The 25,422-nt window shown below is 40.5% G+C and overlaps 2 protein-coding genes across 5 annotated transcripts in view; both read left to right on the top strand.

The window, feature by feature from the left end:
• The window catches only part of arl8ba (ADP-ribosylation factor-like 8Ba), a 34,623-nt gene extending 16,899 nt beyond the window's left edge, over nucleotides 1–17,724 (top strand). The window contains exons 4-7 of the mRNA XM_055647735.1: nucleotides 4,893–4,986; nucleotides 11,712–11,779; nucleotides 14,174–14,244; nucleotides 15,547–17,724. Of these exons, the coding sequence (XP_055503710.1) occupies nucleotides 4,893–4,986; nucleotides 11,712–11,779; nucleotides 14,174–14,244; nucleotides 15,547–15,596 (283 nt within the window). The 3' untranslated portion in view covers nucleotides 15,597–17,724. The remainder of the gene's footprint in view (nucleotides 1–4,892; nucleotides 4,987–11,711; nucleotides 11,780–14,173; nucleotides 14,245–15,546) is intronic.
• Nucleotides 17,725–19,794: 2,070 nt separating this feature from the next.
• The window catches only part of edem1 (ER degradation enhancer, mannosidase alpha-like 1), a 34,771-nt gene continuing 29,143 nt past the window's right edge, over nucleotides 19,795–25,422 (top strand). For all 4 annotated transcript variants that reach the window (XR_008724746.1, XR_008724745.1, XM_055647734.1 and 1 more), the window contains exons 1-2: nucleotides 19,795–20,417; nucleotides 24,309–24,381. Coding sequence is in view for 2 of the 4 variants with exons in the window: in XM_055647734.1 (XP_055503709.1) it covers nucleotides 19,912–20,417; nucleotides 24,309–24,381 (579 nt within the window). In the remaining 2 variants the exon portion in view is untranslated. The remainder of the gene's footprint in view (nucleotides 20,418–24,308; nucleotides 24,382–25,422) is intronic.

Genomic DNA, 25,422 nt, shown 5'->3' with positions numbered 1-25,422 from the left:
TTTCCCCCATCTTAACCATGACAAAATGCTGTTCAATGGGTACATTAACTTACATGCCTTCTTCCATGTTACCTAAAGTTGAGGAGAAATGATTGAATATCCTTTGCCAGCTACCTGCATCAGATTATGCAAGTGATTCTGTGTTAAGGCCGTTTGGATCAAGGAAATTTGCGCTTGAGATAAAAGAATGAAAAATCTGCTCTGACAGAATTTGTATGGGGGGGAATAAATAGATATTTTTCCGACTTCTTTCTCGACACATTCACTGGTGATCTAATTTCACCTGGAAAGGAGCAATATGGAGGGTTTTTCTAGGAATACCATCCCCAGGCATGACCTGTGGTGCTTGAATTGCAACATTTAGAAATCCATAATTGGTTGCACCAACAGAATACTGAGGAAATTGTTATTTTACCTCAGCCATTTTGTTAAATAGTAACTAGTTTTATCAGGGATACAAATCAGGCGATCATATGAGATCAGTTAAAATTGGAAAAAGATAACCACTGGATGAAATGGATGAAACAGCCAGTCAAACTTTGCTGACAAAAATTCTAGGTTTGAATCATTTACATACACCTTTTTGAAGCATCCAGGAAAAAAGAGGGAGGTGTTACTAATTTGACAATTTATTAGAAATTAGTGTAATGGAGAAGGCATTGTTATACATATTTAAATTGTCTATTTGAACATATCTAAAGCTTCAAAGGGCTTAAAAGTGATTGGATATCTAATAGAATTATTAAAGGAGAAAACTAAGTACATCTAGCAAAATGTATTATGAGGAAGTTCAAAAGGGATTGTAGATTCGGTTGCAGCAGACTTCCCTCAGTGACATCATTTTTCTCAACAAGACTCACCAGAAAGGCCAAAAAAATCATAGCAGATCACTTTCACCCGGCACATTACCTCTTTAATCTCCTCCCATCAGGAAGGAGATATAGAAGCATTAAAAGTAAAACATCTCGCTTCAGAGACAGCACCTACCTCCAAGCCATCAGATATTTGAATTTGCACTAATCACTTTGCACTTTCTTTTGCACTTGCACTTACGCTTAATATGACGCTGCTGGGTACTGTCCTTCCTGTATATATTGTCCTTCGTACGGTATTGTCTGTATTATTTATTGTGGTGTATGTGGTGGTTATATTGTACTGTAGTGTATCTGTCTGAGATCGAACCAAGACACATTCCTATCAACTTGTTGACATGGCAATACATTACTTGAATTGAATTGAGATTGATTAACCCCATGGAATCCTTAGAAGATGTAATGTAAAATTATGTGCAAGTCAAATTTCCAAACTGCCTCCCATGAAGTATCAAATTAATAGGTCATAGCTTGTGGAGCAGAGGATAAATGGCAGAATGGAAAGCTAATTGGCTTTGAGGCCATAGGATAAGAGGGTAGATAGCTGAAGCTTAGAGGATGAGGATAAGGGTCTCACATGTATAGGAGCTACTCTTTAGCTAATCTTGTTTTATACTTGGGCCTAATTTATTAATGTTCATGTAAACTGATGCTCCTGTCTGTTGTGTTGCAATGCTCTCTATTTTCATCATCGCTAAATTTGGAAATTTGGCTTTCTATTCTGTTGTTGAAGTAGTAAATATGTGAATGGGGTTGTGACCCAGCCTGGATGTTTTGAGCAAACTGTTCATTATTATATTCAGTCTCTATTACTCGGCTCATTTTAAGCAGTTTTAAATCTAGGAGCTTCAACCTTAGTTTTATGGTTTCCTGGGACTTAACCAAAAGTATTAATTATATCCTTGGGCAGTACCCAACAGGATTCGCAAAGTGTAACTTGCCCTTTACAAATATGTGGTGGTTCTCTGATCAGATGACAATCATTGCCTGCCTCATTTTTAATAATAGATCTGATTTCCCAACACCCGTTGAGCCTAACCTGTCTACAATTACTTAGCTTCCCTTCCTACCTTTATAATATTGCATGATATACACTTTGCCCATGCTCGAATAAAGAAATTACATTTCCTAAATTATTTGCAGTAGTGTCTTGTGAATTTAATTTTAAATCTTTCATTTATTTAAGCATCCGCATGTTGGAGACTTGTAGTCATCTAAAGCTCCCGAACATTAGCTGCACTGTAGGGCAAAGTATAAATCGTTAACTAATGGGGGGAAGGTGGTGCACCACAAGGAGGATATTGTATGAATTGTGGGCATTTGCAATCTTCATATGGGTTGGATCAACTACATTGGTAATAATAACTTCCTGTTCAAGCTGATAGATTGAAGTCAGGGCAGTTTTATAAATTCATTAGACTAAGTTGGGCCCGTTGGGTCCCAGTCACACGGGAGGCCGGGTCCCCCAACGCAACCCATCCCTCTGAAAAAGTTGCCCTTCCTGTTCCCATTATCTTGTCCCTCTGATCTTAAATCCACAGTTCTAGATTTCCCTATCCACAGTAAAAGATTCTGTCCTTCTAATATCCTTGTGATTTTATACACCTCCATAAAATGACCCCTCAGCCCCCTTAATCTATATAGATTGATGAAACTGTCAATAAATTTGAAATGGCTTCTCTGAATTCATAAAAATAATTGAGTTGCTCAAGTAAACTTTGGTTCCTAGGAGGATGAGACTGGAGAATTATCACTGGAATATGTGGAAAAGGCAGAGACTTTGCACAAGTATTTTTGTATTTCTCTATGGCAGGCACCAGAAATATCCCTTTTAATTAGAAAACTGAGAGCAAAAGAGGAAGAAACCTGAAACAATCAGTCATAAGAAGAAAGACACTAGGCAAACGAATGTCATTATTAGCCTTGTTAGATTATTCTGGTGAAGGGATTATAATTCGATTGGCACAAGTACATTGGCACAAGGATCAGTGCTGGAGCATTGGCCATTTGTGATCTGTGTTAGCAGACTTGGACGAAGGAACAGTGTTGTGTCCAACGGGTAGGAAAGTAAACTGAGAATAATCCTTATTGAATGCTGAAATTGCCAGCTAGTCACAGTTGGGGTAATGGAACCATTTAAATACCTAATTTAAAATAAAGCTCTCATTTGTTAGAGTGCATGATTGCGCTTTGTGTATTCACTATATAAACATTCAGTGAAGATCAATAGTCAAGGATATCATGTACTTGTAATGAAAATTCCATTGCTTACTGTGGTTTGTCTTAACTCTAGTGTAGATGGTTAGTTTTTTTTCAGGGTGGAAATATCAAAAAGATAGACACAAAAATCTGAAGTAACTCAACGGGGCAGGCAGCAAGTCTGGAGAGAGGGAATGGGTGACGTTTCGGGTCGAGACCCTTCAGCCATAATATCAAATATCAGAGACCATAGATTTATGTGAGGGGGTAAGTTTAAAGGAGATTTGTGCATCACATCATTTTACATAGTGGTGGGTTCTTGGAGGAGAAGCAATGAAGACGCACCTCCATTTTGCAAATCCTTAAATGCCAACTTCAGCCGGGAGCAGGACATAGCCTCATTTGCTGCGCTGGGTTGCACTGCATGGCATTCACTGCCCAGTCCGTGTCTTTCAATGCACATCGGACAGTGAGGGGACAAGCTCAAGAGCGGGTCAGCGGGCGATGGATGACAGGAGAGCGGGCGGTGGAGCTCACTCCTGTGTCGGCGCGAGTAACCTAAAATTGGTCCCCTGGTCACGCTGACACAGGAGTGAGCTCCACCGCCCGCTCTCCTGTTATCCATCGCCTGCTGACCCGCTCCGCTCTATGACCTTTGCTCTTGAGCCGGTCCCCTCACTGAACAGTGAGTGAGTTGCTGGCATGATCCCCGACCCCCTCCTTCGCAACGCTCCTGCCCTCCCTGCAACTTTACCCCCGGCCAGACTCCCCACATGCTGTGAAAGGAACTCCCCTGCCCGCCGCAGCGATGCTGTCCTTTTACAGCCGCTTCCCACTTTACAGCCGCTTCCCATCAGCTGCCAGCAATGAGGGATAGTCAAGTTTATCTTTCTTGGCTAACAACCTAACCTTCAGCCTCCAAGATGCAGGTAAATTTTCATGCCTTATTTTTGGTTAACAAATAGCGTCTTCATTGCCGGGAAATACGGTATTTAAAAACATATAGCTCAAAGAAATTTACTTACCACATTTTATACACAAACTCCATTCTTCTCTCTTTTTTTCTTAAAATATTCTTAAGATAATGACAATCCATGTTTGTAAAACCCACCAAGAAACTTGTGCCACGCATGCGCAGTAAGCTGCTGCACATGCGCAGTACGCAGTCCATGGTGCAAAGGCAGAATTTCAGCTGCCTTCAGCACCACTTGTCATTGAAGGCTTGAAGCAGCGTCAACGGCACGTGAGCTGCACATACTTTCACGTATTACATGTACTGCGGATGAAAGGCACGGGAGAATTATGCCGACCTAAGAGATCGATCTCTTAGGTCGGCATAATTCTCCCTTACCTTTACTATTTATATTTAATACCATTTTATAATTTTAGTCAGGGTAGGCAGTGCCTACCTTGCCTACCCTGACGGCACGTGCCTGGTGTACAAGCTACTGATGCACGAACGTCAGCTGAATATAGTATATGTATACTATTGCCAATAATCATTTACATTTAAAAATGGGAGAAATTATTTCCATTTAGATTTCCAGCTATCCATAGGAGACTGATAACTAATTTATTAGACAAAACCATGGTAAGTTGCCATTGAGCCTAGCATTACAACTACACAGTTTAAAAATAACCAGCTATCTAAGGTGACTTCCACTGCAGCTCCATAACTTGAATGCTTTGTGCCGATTGATTGCAAAATTGCAGGCTGCAAATATATGAGTTATGGCATTGAATTGTATATGATTTAATCAAAATATGGCTTATTACTTGTGTAGAATAAATACTCAGTGTGTGCTGTCTTTCCTTTTAAAGTTACATGGTAGATGCTGCAGACCGTGATAAAATAGAGGCTTCCAGAAATGAACTTCACAATCTGCTAGATAAACCACAGTTGCAAGGAATCCCTGTGAGTACTTGAATATATGACTACATTAAACTGATTAGCAGTCTTTGTTTACATATTTTTGTTTCATTAGATTTACTTAATGCATTTTTATTAATATAAACATGTATTGTGGCAAGAGCATACGTACTTTTAAATCTGGCAAGTGTATTTGACTTGTTAAAGGTGCCTACAATAAACCAGACAGATTTTCATTCAACTCTGCAAGTTAAAAAATAAATGAGATTCCTTGGTTCTTAAATTTGAAGAACTTTTTCACTGAGTCAGGTGAACTTGGGAGTTTGTTACATTTTTCTTATGGATTTGGTAGTAAATACAATATGATACTATAAAACTTTATTTTTAAGAAAGAACTGCAGATGCTGGAAAAATCGAAGGTAACAAAAATGCTGGAGAAACTCAGCGGGTGAGGCAGCATCTACAGAGTAAAGGAATAGGTGACGTTTTGGGTCGAGACCCTTCTTCAGACTGATGTGGAGGTGGGGGGGAAGAAAGGAAGAGGCGGAGACAGTAGGTTGTAGGAGAGCTGGGAAGGGGAGGGGAAGGAGGGAGAAAGCAAGGACTACCTGAAATTGGAGTAGTCAATGTTCATACCGCTGGGGTGTAAACTACCCAAGCGAAATATGAGGTGCTGCTCCTGCAATTTGCGGTGGGCCTCACTCGGGCCATGGAGGAGACCCATGACAGTAAGGTCGGATTCGAAATGGGAGGAGGAGTTGAAGTGCTGAGCCACCGGGAGATCAGGTTGGTTAGTGCGAACCGAGCAGAGGTGCTGGGCGAAGCGATCACCAAGCCTACGCTTGGTCTCACCGATGTAGAGCAGCTGACACCCAGAGCAGCGGATGCAATAGATGGGGTTGGAGGAGGTGCAGGTGAACCTCTGCCTCGCCTGGAAAGACTGCTTGGGTCCTTGGATGAAATCAAGGGGGGAGGTAAAGTGACAAGTGTAACATTTCCTGCGGTTGCAAGGGAAAGTACCAGGGAGGGGGTGATTTGGGTGGGCCCCACCTCCACATCAGTCTGAAGAAGGGTCTCGACCCGAAACGTCACCTATTCCTTCGCTCTATAGATGCTGCCTCACCCGCTGAGTTTCCAGCATCTTTGTCTACCTTCGATAGAACTTTATTTATCCCCGGAGGGAAATGAGTCTGCCAACAGTCATAAAACACAACAAGATACATGTAACATGAAATTAAAGTTAAATCTAAATGACGAGTGGAAAGTCCAGGATTCTGGATGTGCAAAAATTGGGGAGGGGGTAGGGGAGTCAGTCCATGCCACGACAGAAGGGGGAGGAGTTGTAAAGGGTTCAAAACAGCCACCCCAGAGCTGAATAATGTTTTCTGAACGAACAATTGGCGGTTGAGTACAAGAATGATTAATGATTTGCAACTTCCCTGAGAATGTAATGACAATGTAACCAAGGAGAAAGGAAGGAATGAACCTCTGGCATTGAGTAATCATGGACTAACTAGTTCAGCGTATGATAAGAAACAACAGCTCACTATAAGCAGCAGCCTGAAATTGGAAAATTTGCTTGCTTTGGTCAAAAGTCTCGAATACCTATCTAATTGGGACATGGTCATTAAATTGCAGTGAGATAAGAAATAATGGGTTTAATCTAAGACACCCCAGCAGCATCCATGGCATTGATGACAGTCTGAAGGCTGGTACTTTGGTAATAGGAGATAACTATAAGCTTCAGTTAAGATAACAAAATGCCTATGTGATGAGACTGCTTGATACACAATTGAAGTAGAAAATTGAGATTATATTGGTATTGGATTATTGATATCACATGTACCGAGATGTCAGTTGAGTGTCATGACTCTGCAACTTTATATCTGCTTGTGCATCTGCAGTGCTATATAAAACTTTGTGGGCTAGGGTTGGACAGGAGTGATGATGCTGCAATACAGTGCTGGATCATCTGACTTTACATCCATCTATCAGTCATCCAGCATCTGTGACTAACTGCACCAGCTGGTGTGTGACTGTAATTGCATCAGTGGGTTGGGGACATAATTCTTTTTTTCCCCACATGATTGACATTGGCAATTCTCTGCTGTACTGGGTTTTGAGGCTGGGCGTCACTTTTCTCTCTCCACCAGCCCCACCCTCTGTTTGGAAAGGACGTGCCTGAGAAATGTCACTGAGTTATCTACCAGGGGAGCAGAAACTAACAATTATGGGATCATAATTGTTAGTTTCTAGCACTTATTTTCATTTCCAGTTGGGTGTTGGCAAGTTCACAACCGGCCAGCTTCCAACTACTTGCTCACCAGCAAACACCAGGCCCTGAATACTATGCAACTGGGGCCTATATTATGTGGGGAGCCCTGCCATTTTGGGGATCTCGGCCTGTCCTGCAAAGCCCAATAGCTGTTGTGTTGATTGGCATGGTGAACAAGCAATTTATATAGATATGTCTGTTTACCACTGTTTACCAAATTCAGTGATTTTTCCCTCCAGTTCAACCCACAGCACATGGCTTCTTCCTATTCAATTGCAGGGCTGTGTGAGGGGAAAAAAAATTCAGGCAAGGTCCCTGAATGGTGGGATAATGCTTAAATTCTATCTGCTGGCAGCATGGTGATTGAGGGGCTGGTGAAATTGCATTCAGAGGGTGGTTGGGTCAGTAACCGTGCAAACCACTCTAATCTTGCCGTTTTACAAATGTGTTGGCAAAAAGACCCCAGGTTGTTGGTCAATAGATCAGATTAATGAATTCATATGTAGGCTTGTTTAGGCAAGAACTGCAGATGCTGGTTTAAATCAAAGGTGGACACAAAATGTTGGAGTAACTTAGCGGGACAGGCAGCATCTCTGGAGAAAAGGAATGGGTGACGTTTCAGGTCGAGACTGAAGAAGGGTCTCGACCCAAAACGTCACCCATTCCTTCTCTCCAGAGATGCTGCCTGTCGTCGTTGAGTTACTCCAGCATTTTGTGTCTAGGCTTGTTTAGTTTGAAATGAGTGTTGTATGCCTTATGGAACAGCAGAGGATGCTATGTCTATGCTATGTCTCATGTTCTTTGTAAAGTAAATGATTGCAGTTTCCATTTTGAATATTTAGCACTTAGACATTTTCTATGCTGGTATATTACAGTTGCACTATTGAAATGTCCCAATGTATTCCATGGATCTTATAAAAGCTTGTAGACACAAAATGCTGGAGTAACTCAGCAGTACAGGCAGAATCTCTGGAGGGAAGGAATGGGTGGTGTTTCGAGTCGAGACCCTTCTTCAGACTATAAAATAGCTTGTTCCCTTTGAGTACATACTTCTATTTAACATCAGTGTTTTTGCATGTTAGTTTCTTTAATCTTTAGTTGTCATAATTTAGGCTCTGGCCGTTACATTGTGTTCCGTTGAAACAGTAGTTAAAGGTGGCATAATGGCACAGCAGTACAGCTAGAGCCTCACAGCTCTGGAGACCAGGGTTCGATCCTGACCTCGGGTGTGGTCTGTGTGAAGTTGGTACATTTTTCTTGTGACCGCGTGGGTTTTTGCTGGTGCTCCAGTTTCCGTCTTTATTCCAAGACGTGTAGGTTAATTGGCTTCTGTAAATTGCCTCTAGTGTGCAGGATACGAAAATGCAATAATTTGGAATAATACGGGTAATTGATGGCTGGTGTGGGCCAAAGTAACTGTTTCCACACTGTACCTCTAAATTCAAGTAACAAATCCCAAAGGTTACAATTAAGGGCTGGATCTATTGCCAAATGGTCAGTTAAAGTACAGAAAATCCCAAGAGTTCAGTGTATAGTCAATTGCAGAAACATTTTGTAGCTTGAAACAGTTTAAAAATTGGTTGGGGGTTTTAATGTAACATGCCCAACAACCAATGGTAAATAGACCCAAAAATTGTAGTAACAGCGGGTCAGGCAGCATCTCTGGAGAGAAGGAATGCGTGACCAAGCTGCCCCATCTACATTAGTTTCAGGTCAAGACCCTTCTTAACCAATGGTAAATGGTCAGATATTATTGCTGTTTGATGAGTGCAGAGTTGACATAGACTCAGGGTGTGGCTCCGTATAGAAAAGGTGCCCACGGGGGCTTTTTATATGCAAGAGGGAAAGCTGAATTGAACATTTCATCTGAAAGATAGCATCTTTCAGCAGTGCAGCACTCTGTCAGGACTAAACCAGTGTCAACTTAATTTATTTTTGTTCTTAAATCTTGGAGTTCTACTTGATCTTAGAAGTTGACAAGTGAGTACAACCATCTGAGCTATGACTGATCTTCAACTGCATGTAACCTTCCGCTACAGGAAAGATGCACCTAAAGGGCACATTTGTTTAACTTTGGGACTAATGAAAACATCTCTCAGCTATACGCAAATTTAAAGCATAAATCACTAGGCAAACATCAGGCTCAACCTGTGTGACCTAATCCAAAGATTTAAAAAGAGTTTATTTAGTTACTCATATGGTATATGATAATAAGGTACAAAAGCAACCAGTCACAACGGTACATGTGGCAGCACATCTGTTTTACTGAATGATGTCACTGTATTTTATACAGTATTTTATAGAGGATTGACATCAGAATAGTTATCCCTTGCAAATGAATCCCTATTTCAAAAGAACTCTAGTTAAGCTGATGCATACTTGTACTTGTGTTTGAACATGTTACGATACTTTATTGGCTGAGCTGAGACTCTGTATGAAACTCAGTTGAGGCTCCTTGTAAAAAAATTAGCTGAACTTCTTACTGCACTGAAAGGTGCCTGCATACATAAACCAATTCTGTCAAATGAAGTCATTTTGCATGGCTTTGTACTTGTCCCCAAGAGATCCTGCACTCTTCAATGTGACAGTGTTGATTAACAAAAGCACTAGAAAAATTACCTTATACATTTATGTGTTGGATTCTGGTCACATTTTGCAAAATTAAATCCTCTTGCCTTCAGTTATTTCTGAAGATAGCTGGAACCATGTGCTCTGCCTTGTAAATGAGATTTATCTATATCTCTGCAGGTTTGTTAGTTTTAATTTCAACCACAAAACTAATAACCAACTAAAACCCCTGCTGGCGGATAACAGCCAGTGGTGTGTCCTTCAGTAATGGATTAATTAATTTTAACGTGTACTTGGCTTATGTGAGAAAAACGTCCTCATTTTTAACTTTATTTTCATGGTCAGGAAGGGAAGTGGTTTCAAGAGTGAAATGTGTTTAATTGTCATACATACCAACAACACCATTCTTATTTACTGCAGCTTAACTGGCCTGTAAATGTAATACATGTAAATAAAACAATCAAAAAAGAGTTCAATAAATTAATAACCCTAATGTGCAGAAATAAACAGTCTGTAGTGCAACCACAGACAGTCCATTGAGGTTCATAGTTGCTGAGGTTACTGTGGAGTAGTGTTCAAGAGCCAGATGGTTGCTGGGAAGAATCTATTCATGAACCTGATTGGAGCCAAATGATTGTGTGGACAGGGTGCTTTGGGCCTGCAATATTGGCTGCCTTTTTGAAGCAGCATCTGCTATAGAATCCTTTGATGATGCGGATGTCAGTACCTATGATTGGCAGTGTCTAACATTTGCTGTAATCGCTTCTACTGGGTGTATGAGATGCTGAAACAGACCTTGATTCAATCAGTCTGTGCCCTTTCTGCCATGCATATGTCGAAGTTCAGTGTTCATTGACACACCAAAGGTCCTCAGTCTTGTAAGGTAGTAGAGGTGTTGATAAGCTTACTTTGTGATTGCATTAACGTGCTGGGTCCAGGACAGACTTCGGAGATATCCAAGCCCAGGAACGACGTTCTTGACTCTCCACCACCAACCTGTCGATGAAGACAGGTTCATGGATATTTGTGCCAAGAGGTTTCATGCCAATGTCATTCAATGTCATGAGTTATATTGGTTCCTTCCAGTCTCTAATGCACATTGCCAAACTGTTTCAGTGCAAACACCTGTGCACTATTTGGAATCCACAAGCATAATTTGGAAGTTGGTAATGCTGAGGTTATGTTGGGAGTATTTTGTGGTATCTGAAACCCACTGTATAGAAGGCACTGACAGCAGTTCAGGATATAGATACAAGGTGCATCATTTTCTGTGGTTAACAAAATGCCAACTAGGTCAAAGTAACAAAACATAATTTTCAAACATTTGACATTTTTCATCTTTTGTACTGTATCAAGTGGTGTCTTATGTCAGATGCAACCTAATGCTGGTATTGCATCTAATGTTAATAGTTGAGAGGTGCAATTACTGTTACTGGGGGAAAAACCAACAGTACAGGTACTGTTTACAATGTAAGCATAATGTTGAGTTCTATCTATAGATGCAATGTTTGGAGTTGCTCTTCAGTAAGTTGTTCTTGTAGGCAATTTTAACTTAATTTCACGTGTGTTTATAGGAGAAATCATTAAATTATTTAAACTAACTGATAGTCATATAAAATGAGGAATGAAGCCCTTTGGCCAACTTGCCAAAGTGATTTTGAATGATCAACTTGATTAAAAACAGGGGATAACAAATACAAGAATGATGACCCCCCCCCCCCCCCCTAGAACCAGTACAATATCACCAATATGAGTGACAGAAATACCAATGAGTGGAAATGAAAATGAAAATGAGTGGAAAGAAACACCAATACCAGTGGAAAGAAATTGAAGTTATTTTTACCCTGTTGTAAAAAGTAAAATTTGAGATGTTAGTGACGAACATATCTTTTAAGCACAATATGAGTTGTTAATTTTACCTTTTCAGGTCCTAGTTCTTGGAAATAAGAGAGATCTACAAAATGCTTTGGATGAAAAACAGCTCATTGAAAAAATGTAAGGCATTGTTTTGAATGGTGGCATGCTTTTTCTTTGGTTTTTTACAGAATTTCAAATTTGTGGTAAGAATAATAATGCTGGATATGAAAGCTTAATGTAAATAATTATTATTTATCTGATTAAAATACTTTCAAGGATCCAAGGTTATGCCAGAAATGTTATTACGATCATCAATCATTAGCAGAAATTAGTGAAGTGCCTTTAAAGAAAGGAGTAGGGGAGCAACTTTATAATTGTGGTTAAGAAAGAATTGCAGATGCTGGAAAAATCAAAGGTAGACATAAATGCTGGAGAAACTCAGTGGGTGAGGTAGCATCTATGGAGCGAAGGAATAGGTGATGTTTCGGGTCGAAACCCTTTTTATAATTGTGGCTGCTCATTTCTCAAGGGGGCTTTGAAATCTTTCTTATTTTCATATTATTCATATTTCATATGTCCAATTTCATTATTTTGAAGATTCAGGAAAAAAAAATCAGAAGGGTTTTAAATATGACAGGTTAATATATATTCACTTTATTCTGAAGTAGTCTAATCTCTGATGATCAGATCTGTTGGATTTAGCATTTCCTGCTTTGTATCAAGCCTTAATTGTTACATTAACACACATTTTTGAGTAGTCTCAATTCCTCCGTTTACATTGCATCACATTTTATTTTGCTTCGATGAAAACTCATGCACTGTGCTTTAGTGAGTCCTTTCTCAATGCGTCTTCTCGGAAGCTAATTGGGTATTGAGCTCTTGCCACCTGGATTGTAACACTAAATTTGTCAGCCAGCGCAGTGTTTGAGCCATGTCTTTTTCAGTTGAGCCAGCAATCCTGGTTATTGTATGGAAGCTGTTTGTATGGTATGCACCAAGCCACCTTGATAAAATAACTTATTCATCTTATGATCTTTTAGAAAAGTTATACACATGGTTCACATTAGCTGTGTCTGCTGGCAGTATAATCATTATTTGCCCAGACATTACTGTCAAACTCAAGTGATCATTTTGTCATATTACAGAAGCCATTTTAGTGCTGTTCCTAAGAATCTAAGACCAATGTTTTATTCGTGCCTTGATTTTGCTTAATAAAAAAAGCATTTGATTACAATTCAATGGGCAATAAAAGAGTGACCAAGTAGTGCGGATTTTCCGTGTTTTGTACGGAAATGCGATTAGAATACGAATGTACTATTTTGTGTTAAATACGGATTTCAAATACGGAGTTCAGTTTAGTCTGAAGAAGGGCCTCGATCAGAAACGTCACCCATTCCTTCTCTCCAGAGTCACTGCCTGTCCGGCTCCAGGTTTAAACGGAGCACTGTCAGTTTAATGCGTGGGAATATAAATGAAGAGCTGTCGGTACAGCGCTATGGGTTCTAAAAATAGCGCTGCCAGCTGGAGCGCTATGGGCTTTACACATAGCGCTATGTCCACAGCGCTATGGGTCCCACACTGTTCAAGAGAATTCTCGTATAACAATGAGTCTTTGGAAGTCTCAGTGGTAGTTGAGCCTTTGATTATTTTTCAGGTAGTGGTCGAATTCTGGTTAAGCCTAGTGGTGAAAGGTTACCAGTGGGATTGCAGTTACATTGGGATTGGCCTTGATTTTACAGAACGGTGGGTGGGCTCAAGGGGGAGAGGGAGAGGATGGAGAGTGGAGAGTAGAGGGAGAGGGAGGGAGGGAGGAAGGGAATGAGGGAGGGAGAAAAAAGGAAGATGAGAGGGAGGGTGGGAGGGAAAGGGGGAGGGAGAGAGCCCGGGATGGAGAGAGGGAGGGCAAGAGGAAGGCGGGGGGGGAGAGAGAGAGAGAGAGGGGAGCAAGGGAGGGAGAGGGAGGCTTCCAAAATGACTTCTACATCATAATCTGGTGCTAAAAGCAGGAAGCAGCCATCCAAACAGCAGTATACAAAGAGATGACAGTGAATGCACTGTCAAGAAAGGTGCTTAGAAGACGTCAATTGGTAGCAAAGTTGTGTATTCTTGTACTCTTACATGGGTATGACTGCACATAAATATTTTTGTCAGCAAAATGGCACCGTGTAAAAATACTGATTTCCTCAGCAAAATACTGATTCTCAGGTACTTGAATACAGAAATGCACTGACAAAACTTGGCAGCTCTGCAATAATGCTAATTGGATATTAACATAGGAAATTTTTTTTGACCAATCTGATGGAGAAGCTGGATGTTAGTGATCTATTTTTCAAATTAGTTTTAACTGTGTTGGTAGATTATTCATTTATTTTATCATATGTTTCGGTTCTTGGGAAGCATTGGTAAAGTGAATTGTTACTATCTGGCCGCATGTGACTGAAGTATTGTAATGGTCAGTCCCAAAACTTAATTACAAATTCTATAAATTTGTATCAATGTGTTTTGAGAATTAAATTGATTATTTCATTGTAGGAATCTGGCTGCTATTCAGGACCGAGAAATCTGCTGCTATTCAATTTCATGCAAAGAGAAGGATAACATAGGTAAGAAAGTTTGCACGAATTCCCCTCTATCAATTAAGTTTGAGGCTATTTGGAAATATGGGCCAAAGTAAAGTAAAGAGTATTGTGAATTGGAACTTGGGTTCATTCAATAAGCTTGAGATTTGAATCAAAGAGTTGGCATGGATTTGCAAAGAGTGGGTCATCCATGTCTCCTTCTGTAAGATCCAAACTCATGGAATCTTATTTAAATGTGTGGGATTGGGGTAGAGATCCAACTAAAATACCAAATTAAGTTGGGTCAGCTGTAAAAATGTGAGGCTAATTATGCCAAAGCAGTTCATTTACATTCTTGAATTTTACTCTGGGTGTCTTCAGTGAAAATCTGCAGAGGTTTTAATCTTTTTGAAGACTGGTTCTCTTTTGTATTAATGCTTAACATATAAAGGCAACTATGGCAGGGCTTGCATGCCATCACTTCTTACAAACTAAAACCAAGTAACTCAAGTGACAGACTCATCACTCCCTGATGAGCTCAATGCTTTCTATATTTGCTTTGATGTACCTTCATGAGCCACCACAACCACAAAACAGGTCTCAGAGGGAGACATGAAATGCTGGAGTAACTCAGTGAGTCAAGCAGCATCTCTGGAGAAAATGGTTAGGTGACGTTTTGGATTGGCACCCTTCTTCAGACTCTGAAACGTCACCTATCAATTTTCTACAGAGATGTTGTTTATTAATTTACTAACTGGGTGCTTGATTAAAGTTTTTTTTTTCCTGGCTCTTAACACTAAACTAAAGTAAGACTAAGACTGGAACTGTGAATGATATAAAATAATTTTTGTTTTATGCCTGTTGTGAATTGTTTTCTGCTGGCTTGGTAAAATAGTGGATGCCCGTTGATGTCAATTTTGTTGGCCAACTGACGTAATGAACTGGATGATGTAATATTTAATATCAATTTGAATATTAACCTAAAACTAATGCCACATAACCTGTTGTAGATGTGGCATGGCCAACCCAGATTTGTAGTTTTGCAGGTGGTTTGAAATATAAACTAATTGTGGCATTTGCTGTATCTGTGAGGCTATTGAAATCATACATTTCCTGTAAGTAATGTTCAAAATAAATGTGTCAATACAAGTTTGGCTCAATTTCATTTACTTTGCTTGTAACCTGAGGTGTTTTATGCATGTTCCTTTTTTGTGCGTAGATCTAGTTGCTTTATTGACTAAATATTAAAAGTTTCAATTGATCTTGATATTATCTGACATAGAGCTAATTATTACCAAAAAAAAACAATTATTCAAGTTAATAATTTGCATTTTTGTTTTGTCTTAGATATCACTCTGCAATGGCTAATTCAGCATTCAAAATCTAGAAGAAGCTGAGATTTAATGGTGAAAACCTGTGTGTGAGCAGCCACTGTCCTTTCTTCACTCACAATTCATTCTTCATGGGATAAAGAGCAGAAATACACTATTCTGAATATATGGAAATATTTCCAATGCCCTGTGACGCATACCGCTGAAAAGTATGTTCTCAATGTGAGACAAACTCGCTTTACAAATGCTGTTAGATACAAATCATGATTGAAACAAATGTTGAAGTCAGTGATATAAAAGCACAAGGAAGAGCCAATGAAAATAATCATGCTTAATTCTCAGCCTCGTGTTTGGAGTCAGCAGTATCACAAGTAATTTTTTTTTATAGCTTTTATTGATCTCACCATTAATGTCCTTACAAATAGGGATATGGAGCATGTTGTATTGCATCCCTTTGTGTTGGTGCTGTAGATATTTCAGTATCACTAAGATTTTTTAAATGTGTACTGTCTCTGTATTTAAGACATTAACTTTTTGCATTTAAGTGGCATATGTATGTTGTAGTTTGGGGCCATCACTTGCATTTACTTAAGCTTTAACTGAAATTTATACGTGGGTGTGCTGGTTGAATACACTGCTTCAACATTTAAAGTCTTGGCACTATTGGGCAACGTGAACTTCCTGCAAACATGCATGCAAAACTTCCAATTATAAGATTGTAAATACTATGTGGAATTAGTTTACTTTTCTATTTAGTTGACTTGTGAATAATTGTGCTCTCCTCTCACTTCTGTTGAAATAAATGGAGTTAACGAGGGCATATTGTCATGTTATATTTGTTGTTGTGCAGGTATTTCAGCTATATGCAAAGAAAATCTGTTCAAGGCAAAATTTTTAAAGTGAACACTTCTGTTTCAAAGGTGCCTATTGTATAACAATTCCCTGAATTGAGTTGGGCAAAATTAATTTATTTTTGAGACTTGAATTTGCCCTTCCAGCTCATAGATATTTGTGAATAATCTGGAACAACTTAATGCCCAGTGATGACCACTAGCTCTAACACTGGTGGAAATTGAAGACTGAGCCTTGAGTTTCTGCTAGGAATACAATCGGGAAACTGCACTGTAAATTGCCCTAGTTTTACGGAGATTGTTAGATCAAGTTCATTACTTTAATTTAACACGTTCTGAGTGCAGATCTCCCTCAAACTGATGGAATTGAGCAGTGTTATTGTTCACTTGTCTGATGAGTTATTAGTTTAAGAATGAAACTGAAATCAGTTTGGTTCTTCAGCTACCATCTATGGTTTCACAGGTCTTATTTAGGAAAGGCAGATCAGTTGCCTAAATTTGAACTGATTTCAAATGATTGTAGCATGAGTTTTAAAAATGGAATGCGAAGATTGGATAATCTGTAGGTCAAAAATAAGAGGCTTGCTGGAGGAACTCAACAAGCCAGGCAGCAAATGTGGAGGGATATGTACAGTCGACATTTTGGGTCCAAACCTTTCACGTGGCAGTCCAGTTGAAGGGTCTCAACCCGAAACATTGTTCATTTCCCTCCACAGATGCTGCATGACTTGAACTCCTCCAGCAGCTCTCCTTTTTGCTCCAGAGTCCAGCATCGACAATCCCTTGTGCCTTCATTATCTGTAGGTCACTCTAGCTGAAGGTCATTAACACTGGATTAACATGATCACATGCCAGTACAATGGAAATTATGGGCATAATATGACCAACACAACACGAGATAGATGAATGTATCATGTCAATTTGCAGGCCTCTTGATGTTATTTAGAGCAATTGTAAAAGGTAACTAGACTTAGTATACGTTGTTTGGGCATAACAAACATTTTAAATTCTGAAAAGATTTTGCACTATTTAATTTTGCCCTTGATATCTGGGTGAAATTTTCAGACATGATTCCTGTGAAGTTCTTGATATTTTGACACCTTGGAGGATGCTGACGAGATCAATTGCCACCAGAATTTTTTGAATTTACTGTCTAATTTAGCTGTGTGTTTGCAATTATGTGCATTGTATTTTGGGGGGCACAACTGATTCAAATAAAAAATAAGTGGTTTATCAAGCAATCGGAAACAAAGGTATCATGAGGATTTAGGTCAAGTCGGTGTCAAATTCACGTTAAAAATTTGAACTGTATAAAAAAAATAAAGTGATTTTCTGCTTTCAAACAGGGTTGTCTGAACAAAGTGTTTTAATCTCAAAGTGGGTGAAGTTATTGTCGGTCATTGAGAGATTTAAATAATTATATTGAAGTTGAAACCTGAAATATGAATCTTGGATTCTGAAAAAAACCACCTTGAGATTGATTACAAAAAGGTAGTGCACCTGGTCATTGGAAAATATTGAAATCTATTCCTGATCTTTGAATCCCAATTCTGTAAGGAGGCATGTTTTAAATTGGTGCATAGTGTTGAACATCAGACCCAAACATCCCATGAAGCTGGTGCATCTGCTTAATGATATTTTGAACAATGGAGAAGACGGGGAAAGAGTTTTTTTGCAGGCATTAATTATAAATGTTTTTCTATATATTCCATAGGTTTAATCATTGGTGTGTATCTCCAGATTAAATAGTCACATGATCAGTTTTTCTTTAAAAATACACAGGAAATTTAAGTCATATCAATTGAGGTCTCAAGACGAGACAGAATAATTCATTTGAAATGCAATCCTTTAAATGTACCCAATAGTTCAGGCTTCTGTTCAAAGTATTATCTATATCCAAGGTGGTACTTTAGTGTCAACCTGCATTTCATGCCTAAGTTACTGCTGCGTGCCCCACAGGCTAACTGAGAATATGATTGGAGCTGCAATTGGACTATATTCATTCAACTTTTCTTGTGTATGATACCAATTGGTTCACGCGCTGAAGAGTAAATGTTAAGCTAACAAAATTTGTGCATGTGAAGGATGGCTACAATATTCTGCCAAAACTAAATACAAGTTCTCTGAACAAGTTCACTGAAACCAGTTTGGAAATGGAAGTAAGTTGGAGATCCTTGGACTTTGAGTTTGAGAATGTGAAAGACATGGCATTGGCCATGTGTATAATCAATTATAGGTTAGTAAGACGTCATAGCTGTACAGGAAGGAAGCAGGCGCCTCGGCACACCTTGTACTTGTTGATCAAATTGTCATTCTGTGATAGTCTAATTTGCCTGAAACTATCCAGATAATGTGGCTGGAGATGAGGCTGGCAAGATCCTTGAAAATTAGAACTTTTAATTCTTATTTTTATCACTAATCAGATGTTTTTGTAAAAAAAAACTTTCTGAAAATTCATTCCATACACCAACCACCCTTGTCCCAACGCACGCTGCCCTACCCTTTGTGTAACCTATTCCAAATAACGGGTGGTGGATGTATGGAACAAGCTGCCGGACGAGACAGTTGAGGCCGGTACTATTGGAATGATTAAGAAACATTTAGACAGGTACATGGATAGGACAGGTTTAGAGGGATAGGGGCCAAACATAGGCAGGTAGGACCCGTATAGTGTGTAAGAAGGAACTGCAGATGCTGGTTTAAACTGAAGATAGACACACAAAAAGCTGAAGTAACTCAGTGGGACAGGCTGGAGGGAAGGAATGGGTGACGCTTTGGGTTGAGATGTCTTGACCCAAAATGTCACACATTCCTTCTCTCCAGAGGTGCTGCCTGTCCCACTGAGTTACTCCAGCTTTTTTAGTGTCGATACTTGTATAGACCTGTTTGCATACTCTATGATTTATGTTTGACATCACCAAAGGATTATTTGGTCTGCAGGACGTGAGGTGAAAACTAGGGCGAAGAGTTTAATATATTTAAATAAATACGTTTGAAATATGTTAAGTAACCTTAACTGTCCTCCAACCTTTGTTTTGCTTGATGGACTTTTCCACTTCATCAAACACACGTTAGCATTGGGACGTTGCCACGTGCAGTGCAGATTTCAGAGAACAAGTAAGTGGGTGCACAATGGAGATAGGCGCAACATGCCCGAGCAATTCAGCGGGACAGGCAGTATCTGTGGAGAGAAGGAGCGGGTGACGTTTAAGGATCAGCAGGGGGCGGATGGGCCGAAGGGTGTGGCGAGCGGCAGCTCTACATGACGACGGGGACGTGCTGACTTCACATTGGTGGGAAGTTGCCGGGAGAGGGGGTTAGATTGACGGGGTGACGGGCCAATCGGCGGGGGTTTGGCACAATCATCGTGGGGGCGGGACGTGAGGATGGGGCGGGGCCAGGGGACAGGGCGGGACTGGTCGGCGACGCGGGACGAGCTGGAGCTGGGACTCGGCGTCCGTCCGTCCGCCTCCCCGTCGGCTCGGGTCTAGCCCTCCCAGCGATGCCGTTGTCTCCCCGCTGATCCGATAATGCAATGGCGCTCGATAGTGCTGGGCCTCCTGCTCTTGAGGCTGGGCCTCCACCTCACGCTATGGCTCCTCTTCGGCTTTGGACCCAGCATGGGCATCTACCGGAGCTTCGTGCCCTTTCGTTTCGGCTTCAGTGTGGTCCGGCAGGCCGAGGCTCAGACCCAGAACCAGGCCCAGGCCGCCAAGCAGCCGTCATGGTTCGACCAGACTTGGGTGCGGGGCCAGGTCGCGGAAGGTCACTCCCTGACCATTGGGGACCCGGTGGTGTGTAAGAGGCGCCCGCCCCCCGCTACCAGGCCCGCTGGCACCGGCTACAATTTCTTGGACAGTTTCGGGGAGTACAGCCGCAAGTACAGCGCCTTCCCCGAGCCGCAGCGCCGCCGCATGAAGGAGGCCGCCCTTCGCATGTTCTACTTTGGCTACGAGAACTACATGGAGCACGCTTTCCCTGAGGACGAACTCAATCCCATCGACTGTCGGGGCCGGGGACCTGACCGGGATAACCCGTGAGTGGAGAGGAGAGGAGAGGAGAGGGTGGGGTGGGGGATGAGGGTCGAGAAAAAGAGGGAGGGAGACTGGGTGGTTGGATAGTGGAGGGAGGGAAGGAAGGAGTTTGGGTAGAGCAGTGGAGGGAGGATTGAAAGCAGTGGTTCGATTGAGCAGAGTGTGGAGAGAGTGAGGGAGATTGGTCAGAGTGGAGTGAGGGAAGGGTGGGCGATTGGATAGAGTGGAGAGGGAGGGAAAGCTGGTAGTTAGGTAGAAAGTGTGTGAGTGGTGGGATAGATAGTGGTTGGATTGACTGGAGGGAGGATGTATGGAGTGCGAGGCAGACAGGAAGAAAGTTGGTTGGGTGGAGTGAGAGGAATAAAGGGTGGTTAGGTGGGGTGGGGTGGGAGAGAGGGAGGATGGTTGGACAGGGGTGATGTGATTAGCAAGGATGAGGAAGATATGTTGGGTATGTGGGTTATGTTGGTGGATGATTTAGGTCGGTGTGAAAAAAGGATTGGTTTGGTAAGTGGGCTTCAGTGGGGGGTGGAAAGTTGGGGAGTGAGAAAGATCAGTGAGGTGGGCTGAATTCTGGGGATGAGTTGGCTAATAGCCTACAGGGAGTTGAGATGACGATTGAGGTGAATAGCATCTTAGGAGCATGGGTGGAGTGGGCCTATGGCTGGAAAAAGATAGAAGGTAGAGAATTAAGAGTCTGAGGTGGACTGTGATGAGATTGAGAAGATCTGAAGAGGTGGTGAGGGGCTACCTTGGCATAGAACGGTGAGAATCGAGTAAGGTGGCTGAAAAATTGGGAGGCGGGTATTTGCAGAAGCAAGGTTGGTTGAATTGCAATTAAATGGGAATGATCAGTAGACTAGGTAGGGATAAGGGTGGCTAAATGGCATTGATCTGGATGTAGTACGCTGAAAAGCTCTGGGTAGAACATCACTCAGCACTGGACAATTTTTTACATTTTATCAAGCCAATTAACCTACAAACCTGTCCATCTTTGGAGTGTGGGAGGAAACCGAAGATCTCGGAGAAAACCCACGCAGATCACGGGGAGAATGCACAAGCTCCATACAGACAGCACCCGTAGTTGGGATCGAACCTGGGTCTCTGGCGCAGCATTTTGCTGTAAGGCAGCAATTCCACAGCGCCACCATGACTGGTCGTATATTAATGGTTGTGATGTGACTAATGAATGCTTCTCAATGATTAAAATATTCCTGAATAGGACAGTAGTGCCCTTTCCTTGGGCAAAGCCGGATTTGATGCTGCGTGTATGGAATTAGGGGTTTTCTCCAGGTACTATGGTTTCTTCCCATATTCCAAAGACGTGTGGGTTTGTAGGTTAATTGACTTCTGTACATTACCCCTCGTGTGTTTGGTAGAACTAGTGTACGGGTGAACTCTGTTGGGCTGAAGGACCTCAAACAAGGATCTGCAGATGTTGGTTTACAAAAAGAAGACACAAAGTGCAGGAGTAACTCAGCGGAATCGTCTCTGGAGAGCCTGGGCAGGCGGTACTTTGGGTCAGGAAGAAGGGTCCTGGCCTGAAATATCAACTATCCATGTTTTCCAGATATGCTGCCTGACCTACTGAGTTACTCCAGCACTTTATGTATAGCTTTGCTATTCAGTTGACACTGATACTGTTTATTTTGTGGTTAGTAAAACTCAACGTTCAGTTTAGTTTTCATGGCCACTTCATTGATTACATACGACATCATTTGAAAAATAAAAATGCAAATTTGTTCATATATTCAAATGAAATCCCAAAGCTAAATGTAAATTGACTGTGCTAGGAGCATTGTGAGAACAAATATTTACAGCACAGATTTTGTGCAGTACACAGTGAAATTATTTTTAATATACACACGCAAAAATGGAAAATAATTCACTTGTTTTCGTAAAAATCGGAATTTTATTCAACATCGTGAATGCCGAAATTTCTTCCAATGCAGTTTTTTGCTGTGTTGATCTATTTTAAAGTTGAGCAAGTGGAAATACAAATCATCAAATGTCATTTTGCAGTGTATTATCTGAAATAATATCTGTAATAAATATATTCTAGTCCTCTGGAGGCTGTCCGCACGTTATGAAAGTCCGAATAAAAAAAACACCTGCACATAGGAATGAGCTGTCATAAATTCAATACCAATCTTGAAAAATAACGGTTCACATGTTATCTTCCTGCTGTAACCAGACACCACTATCACCTGAGAACCAAAGTCTACCAGTTTCACTGACATATCCTACATAAGATAGTTGCTTTGGTCATTAAAAAGCACTTGAAACTTGTGCAACAATATTCTTAAAAATAACATTTCATCGACTGACTCCTGAAACCCATTAATACCAGCTGCTGAATGGGAAATTCTACTTGGTAACTAGGCAGGATGACAAATGTTCATGTTAATTGACCCTTTCTAACCCATTCATTACAATACCGTGGCTGTATGGTTACCATATTTAATGTTTGTGATTTTCTGATTTATGAACAAAAGTGACTTTTGGATGTCTAAACTCGGAATCCATTCATAATCGGCGATGTGGAGGCTGCAGTTTAACAGTGAATGGCATTCTTTCTTATTTTCTCCTCCCCCCACAAAGTTCCAATAGATATGTTTTAAGGTTTAAGTTGACTAAAAGGCCATATGATCAAAATAAATAATAATTATAAGGGATCATTATGGAATGTCACAGGATAAATGAGAGTTCACTGAGTTAGGTGAAGTGATGTAGGAGCATGCTCTTGTTGGGCATAAACGCTGACATTAGTTTATAGTTCAATTCTGTGCTTGGTATTCGGCATAAAATTCAGGGTCGGAGCACCAGGAAAAAAACCTCTTTATTTACTGTTAAAATTTTACGTTATTATCCTGAGCTATAAATACATCTCCATTTGAAGGTTTTGCTCATTAATATAATTACTGCAGCAATAAATATATATTGATAGCCAAATTAATATTTCGTGTGCATGGGGCGAATGTAGAATGTTTAACTGTTTAAAGTACGTTCATGAACTATAGAATGCTATTTCTTTCCTTGAGCAGATACTCATTTTTGTTGTGGGGGGAATTACAATCATTACTACATAAGTTATTGGATGGCAATAATGCTTCATGGACAAGAAAACAATGAGAATGATTTACAAATGCAGCCGCCAGTATGAAGTGTAACAACAGGAGATGTTGGAAACATTAAATAAGTTAGTCAGCATCTGTGGAATGATTATGTGAGTTAACGTCTCCTGTGTGGACCCTTTATCAGAACCCTTTTGAAGAATGATTCACATCTTTGAATTGATAATTTGCTTGAACTCTAGCATGATTTTATGTTTTTCAATATTTTCTATTTTGGTTCTTGCGTTACTGATTGAATTCTGTAAAGGCCTCAACTGGAATGTTACCACAGAGCAAAAATAATTATTGTGACCTTGTATCACAACTTGAAAACCAAATTTCAGGCTGCCATATATTTCTGTAAAGCAATTGTGTCAGACAGCTACAGTGAAAAGCTCTGCCAATTCTTCAGCAGTTGTGCTGCAGAAAAGAAGGAAGCATTTGAGCTTTTGTTCCGCTCCCTTACCTCACGAACCATGTTCCCAACTCCCCCTCCCTGCCCAATCTGTGAAGTATCTGCCAATGCATTTGTGTAGCTAGACGAAAAAAATTGAATTAATGCAATTATTTAATACCTTTCTAATTTATAAATGGTTCTGTAAACAAATGGAATAGAATGGAGACTGCAAGATCTTCATCACAAAAATTCAAGCAGGGAGGTGTGATTATGATTTTGTTATCTCCCTTAATCAACATTTGATATAATATGTAGTTCTCTTCTGATCCCAATTTGAGTTAATTTGGTTTTGGAACTTGTAATTGATTTTGATTTCCTTCTAGTTCAAACATAAACATTAATGATGTCCTTGGGAACTATTCTTTAACACTGATCGATGCACTTGATACACTAGCGGTGAGTGAAAGATGTTTGATTTAATAATTATTTTGCTCTGTGGGGCTTTCTATTATGTTCACCATTGTGCATGTTTTTCTGTTTTTCAAAAATATTTCGTACATAATTTTGGAAATGTATGGAAATCCCTTTTCATACAATATCATCTGTAAATAGGAAAAAAAAAAAAAACATGCTGGAAATCTATAAAAATATATAATAGAAACACTGAGCAGTTCAGGCAGCATTTGTAGAGAGGAAAACAATGTTTCATCTGGTAAAATGTGCTCAGTCTGAAATATTTGTTGTTGCTCTCTCCAAAGGCTCCAAGTACTCAACTTGACCAGTTGAGTACTTGGAGCCTTTTTTGTTTTTGCCTTGTATTGGAAAGTTAAGTTGGATGCAGATCAATATGGATCATCATCATCATGTTTTTTTGCATGACAGTTGACTTTGCCAATTCTATGAAGGTGATTGAATTAAAAGGCGTTTATTGTTTGAATAAAAAAAATAAAATTGCAGAATCCTGCTTTGTTTCTCTGTGACGAAGTTCCACATATGTAAAATATGTTTTCAGTAGCTTAAATACTTGTAGGCTCGTAATATTTTCAATTGGAGTTAGCAATGGCTAAAATAATGCTGGAAACATAACATAAGGGGGCCGGGGGAGATGGCAGCCCTGCCGGCAGTCTGTTCATTTTTTCTTTCTTTTTGTTATTTTTAGTTTGTTTAAAGTTTTGTTTTAATGTTCTTTGGTATGTTTTATGTGGGGGGAGGGGATCGCGGGAAACTTTTTTTCAAGTTTCTTACATTCCTGGAGATGTGATCAATTTTTGGATCACATTCTCCGGGCTCTGCAGCCTAATATCGCTGGAGCTGAAAGCCTCCTCGGAATGTTGTGAGCCCCACGCAGGGCGTGGACTTTAACATCGGAGCTGATCCCTTGCCTGGGATCACCGTGGACTTACCAACAAGGGCTTGGAGTCTCGGGAGAGGCTAGTCGGGAACTCCAACGCCGCGGAAGGTTCGACCAGCCCCGACGCGAGGTCCGATCGCCCGGCG

This window comes from Leucoraja erinacea, chromosome 16 (assembly GCF_028641065.1).
Source record: "Leucoraja erinacea ecotype New England chromosome 16, Leri_hhj_1, whole genome shotgun sequence".
Taxonomy (NCBI): domain Eukaryota; kingdom Metazoa; phylum Chordata; class Chondrichthyes; order Rajiformes; family Rajidae; genus Leucoraja; species Leucoraja erinaceus.
This window is presented reverse-complemented; position numbering and strand designations above follow the sequence as displayed.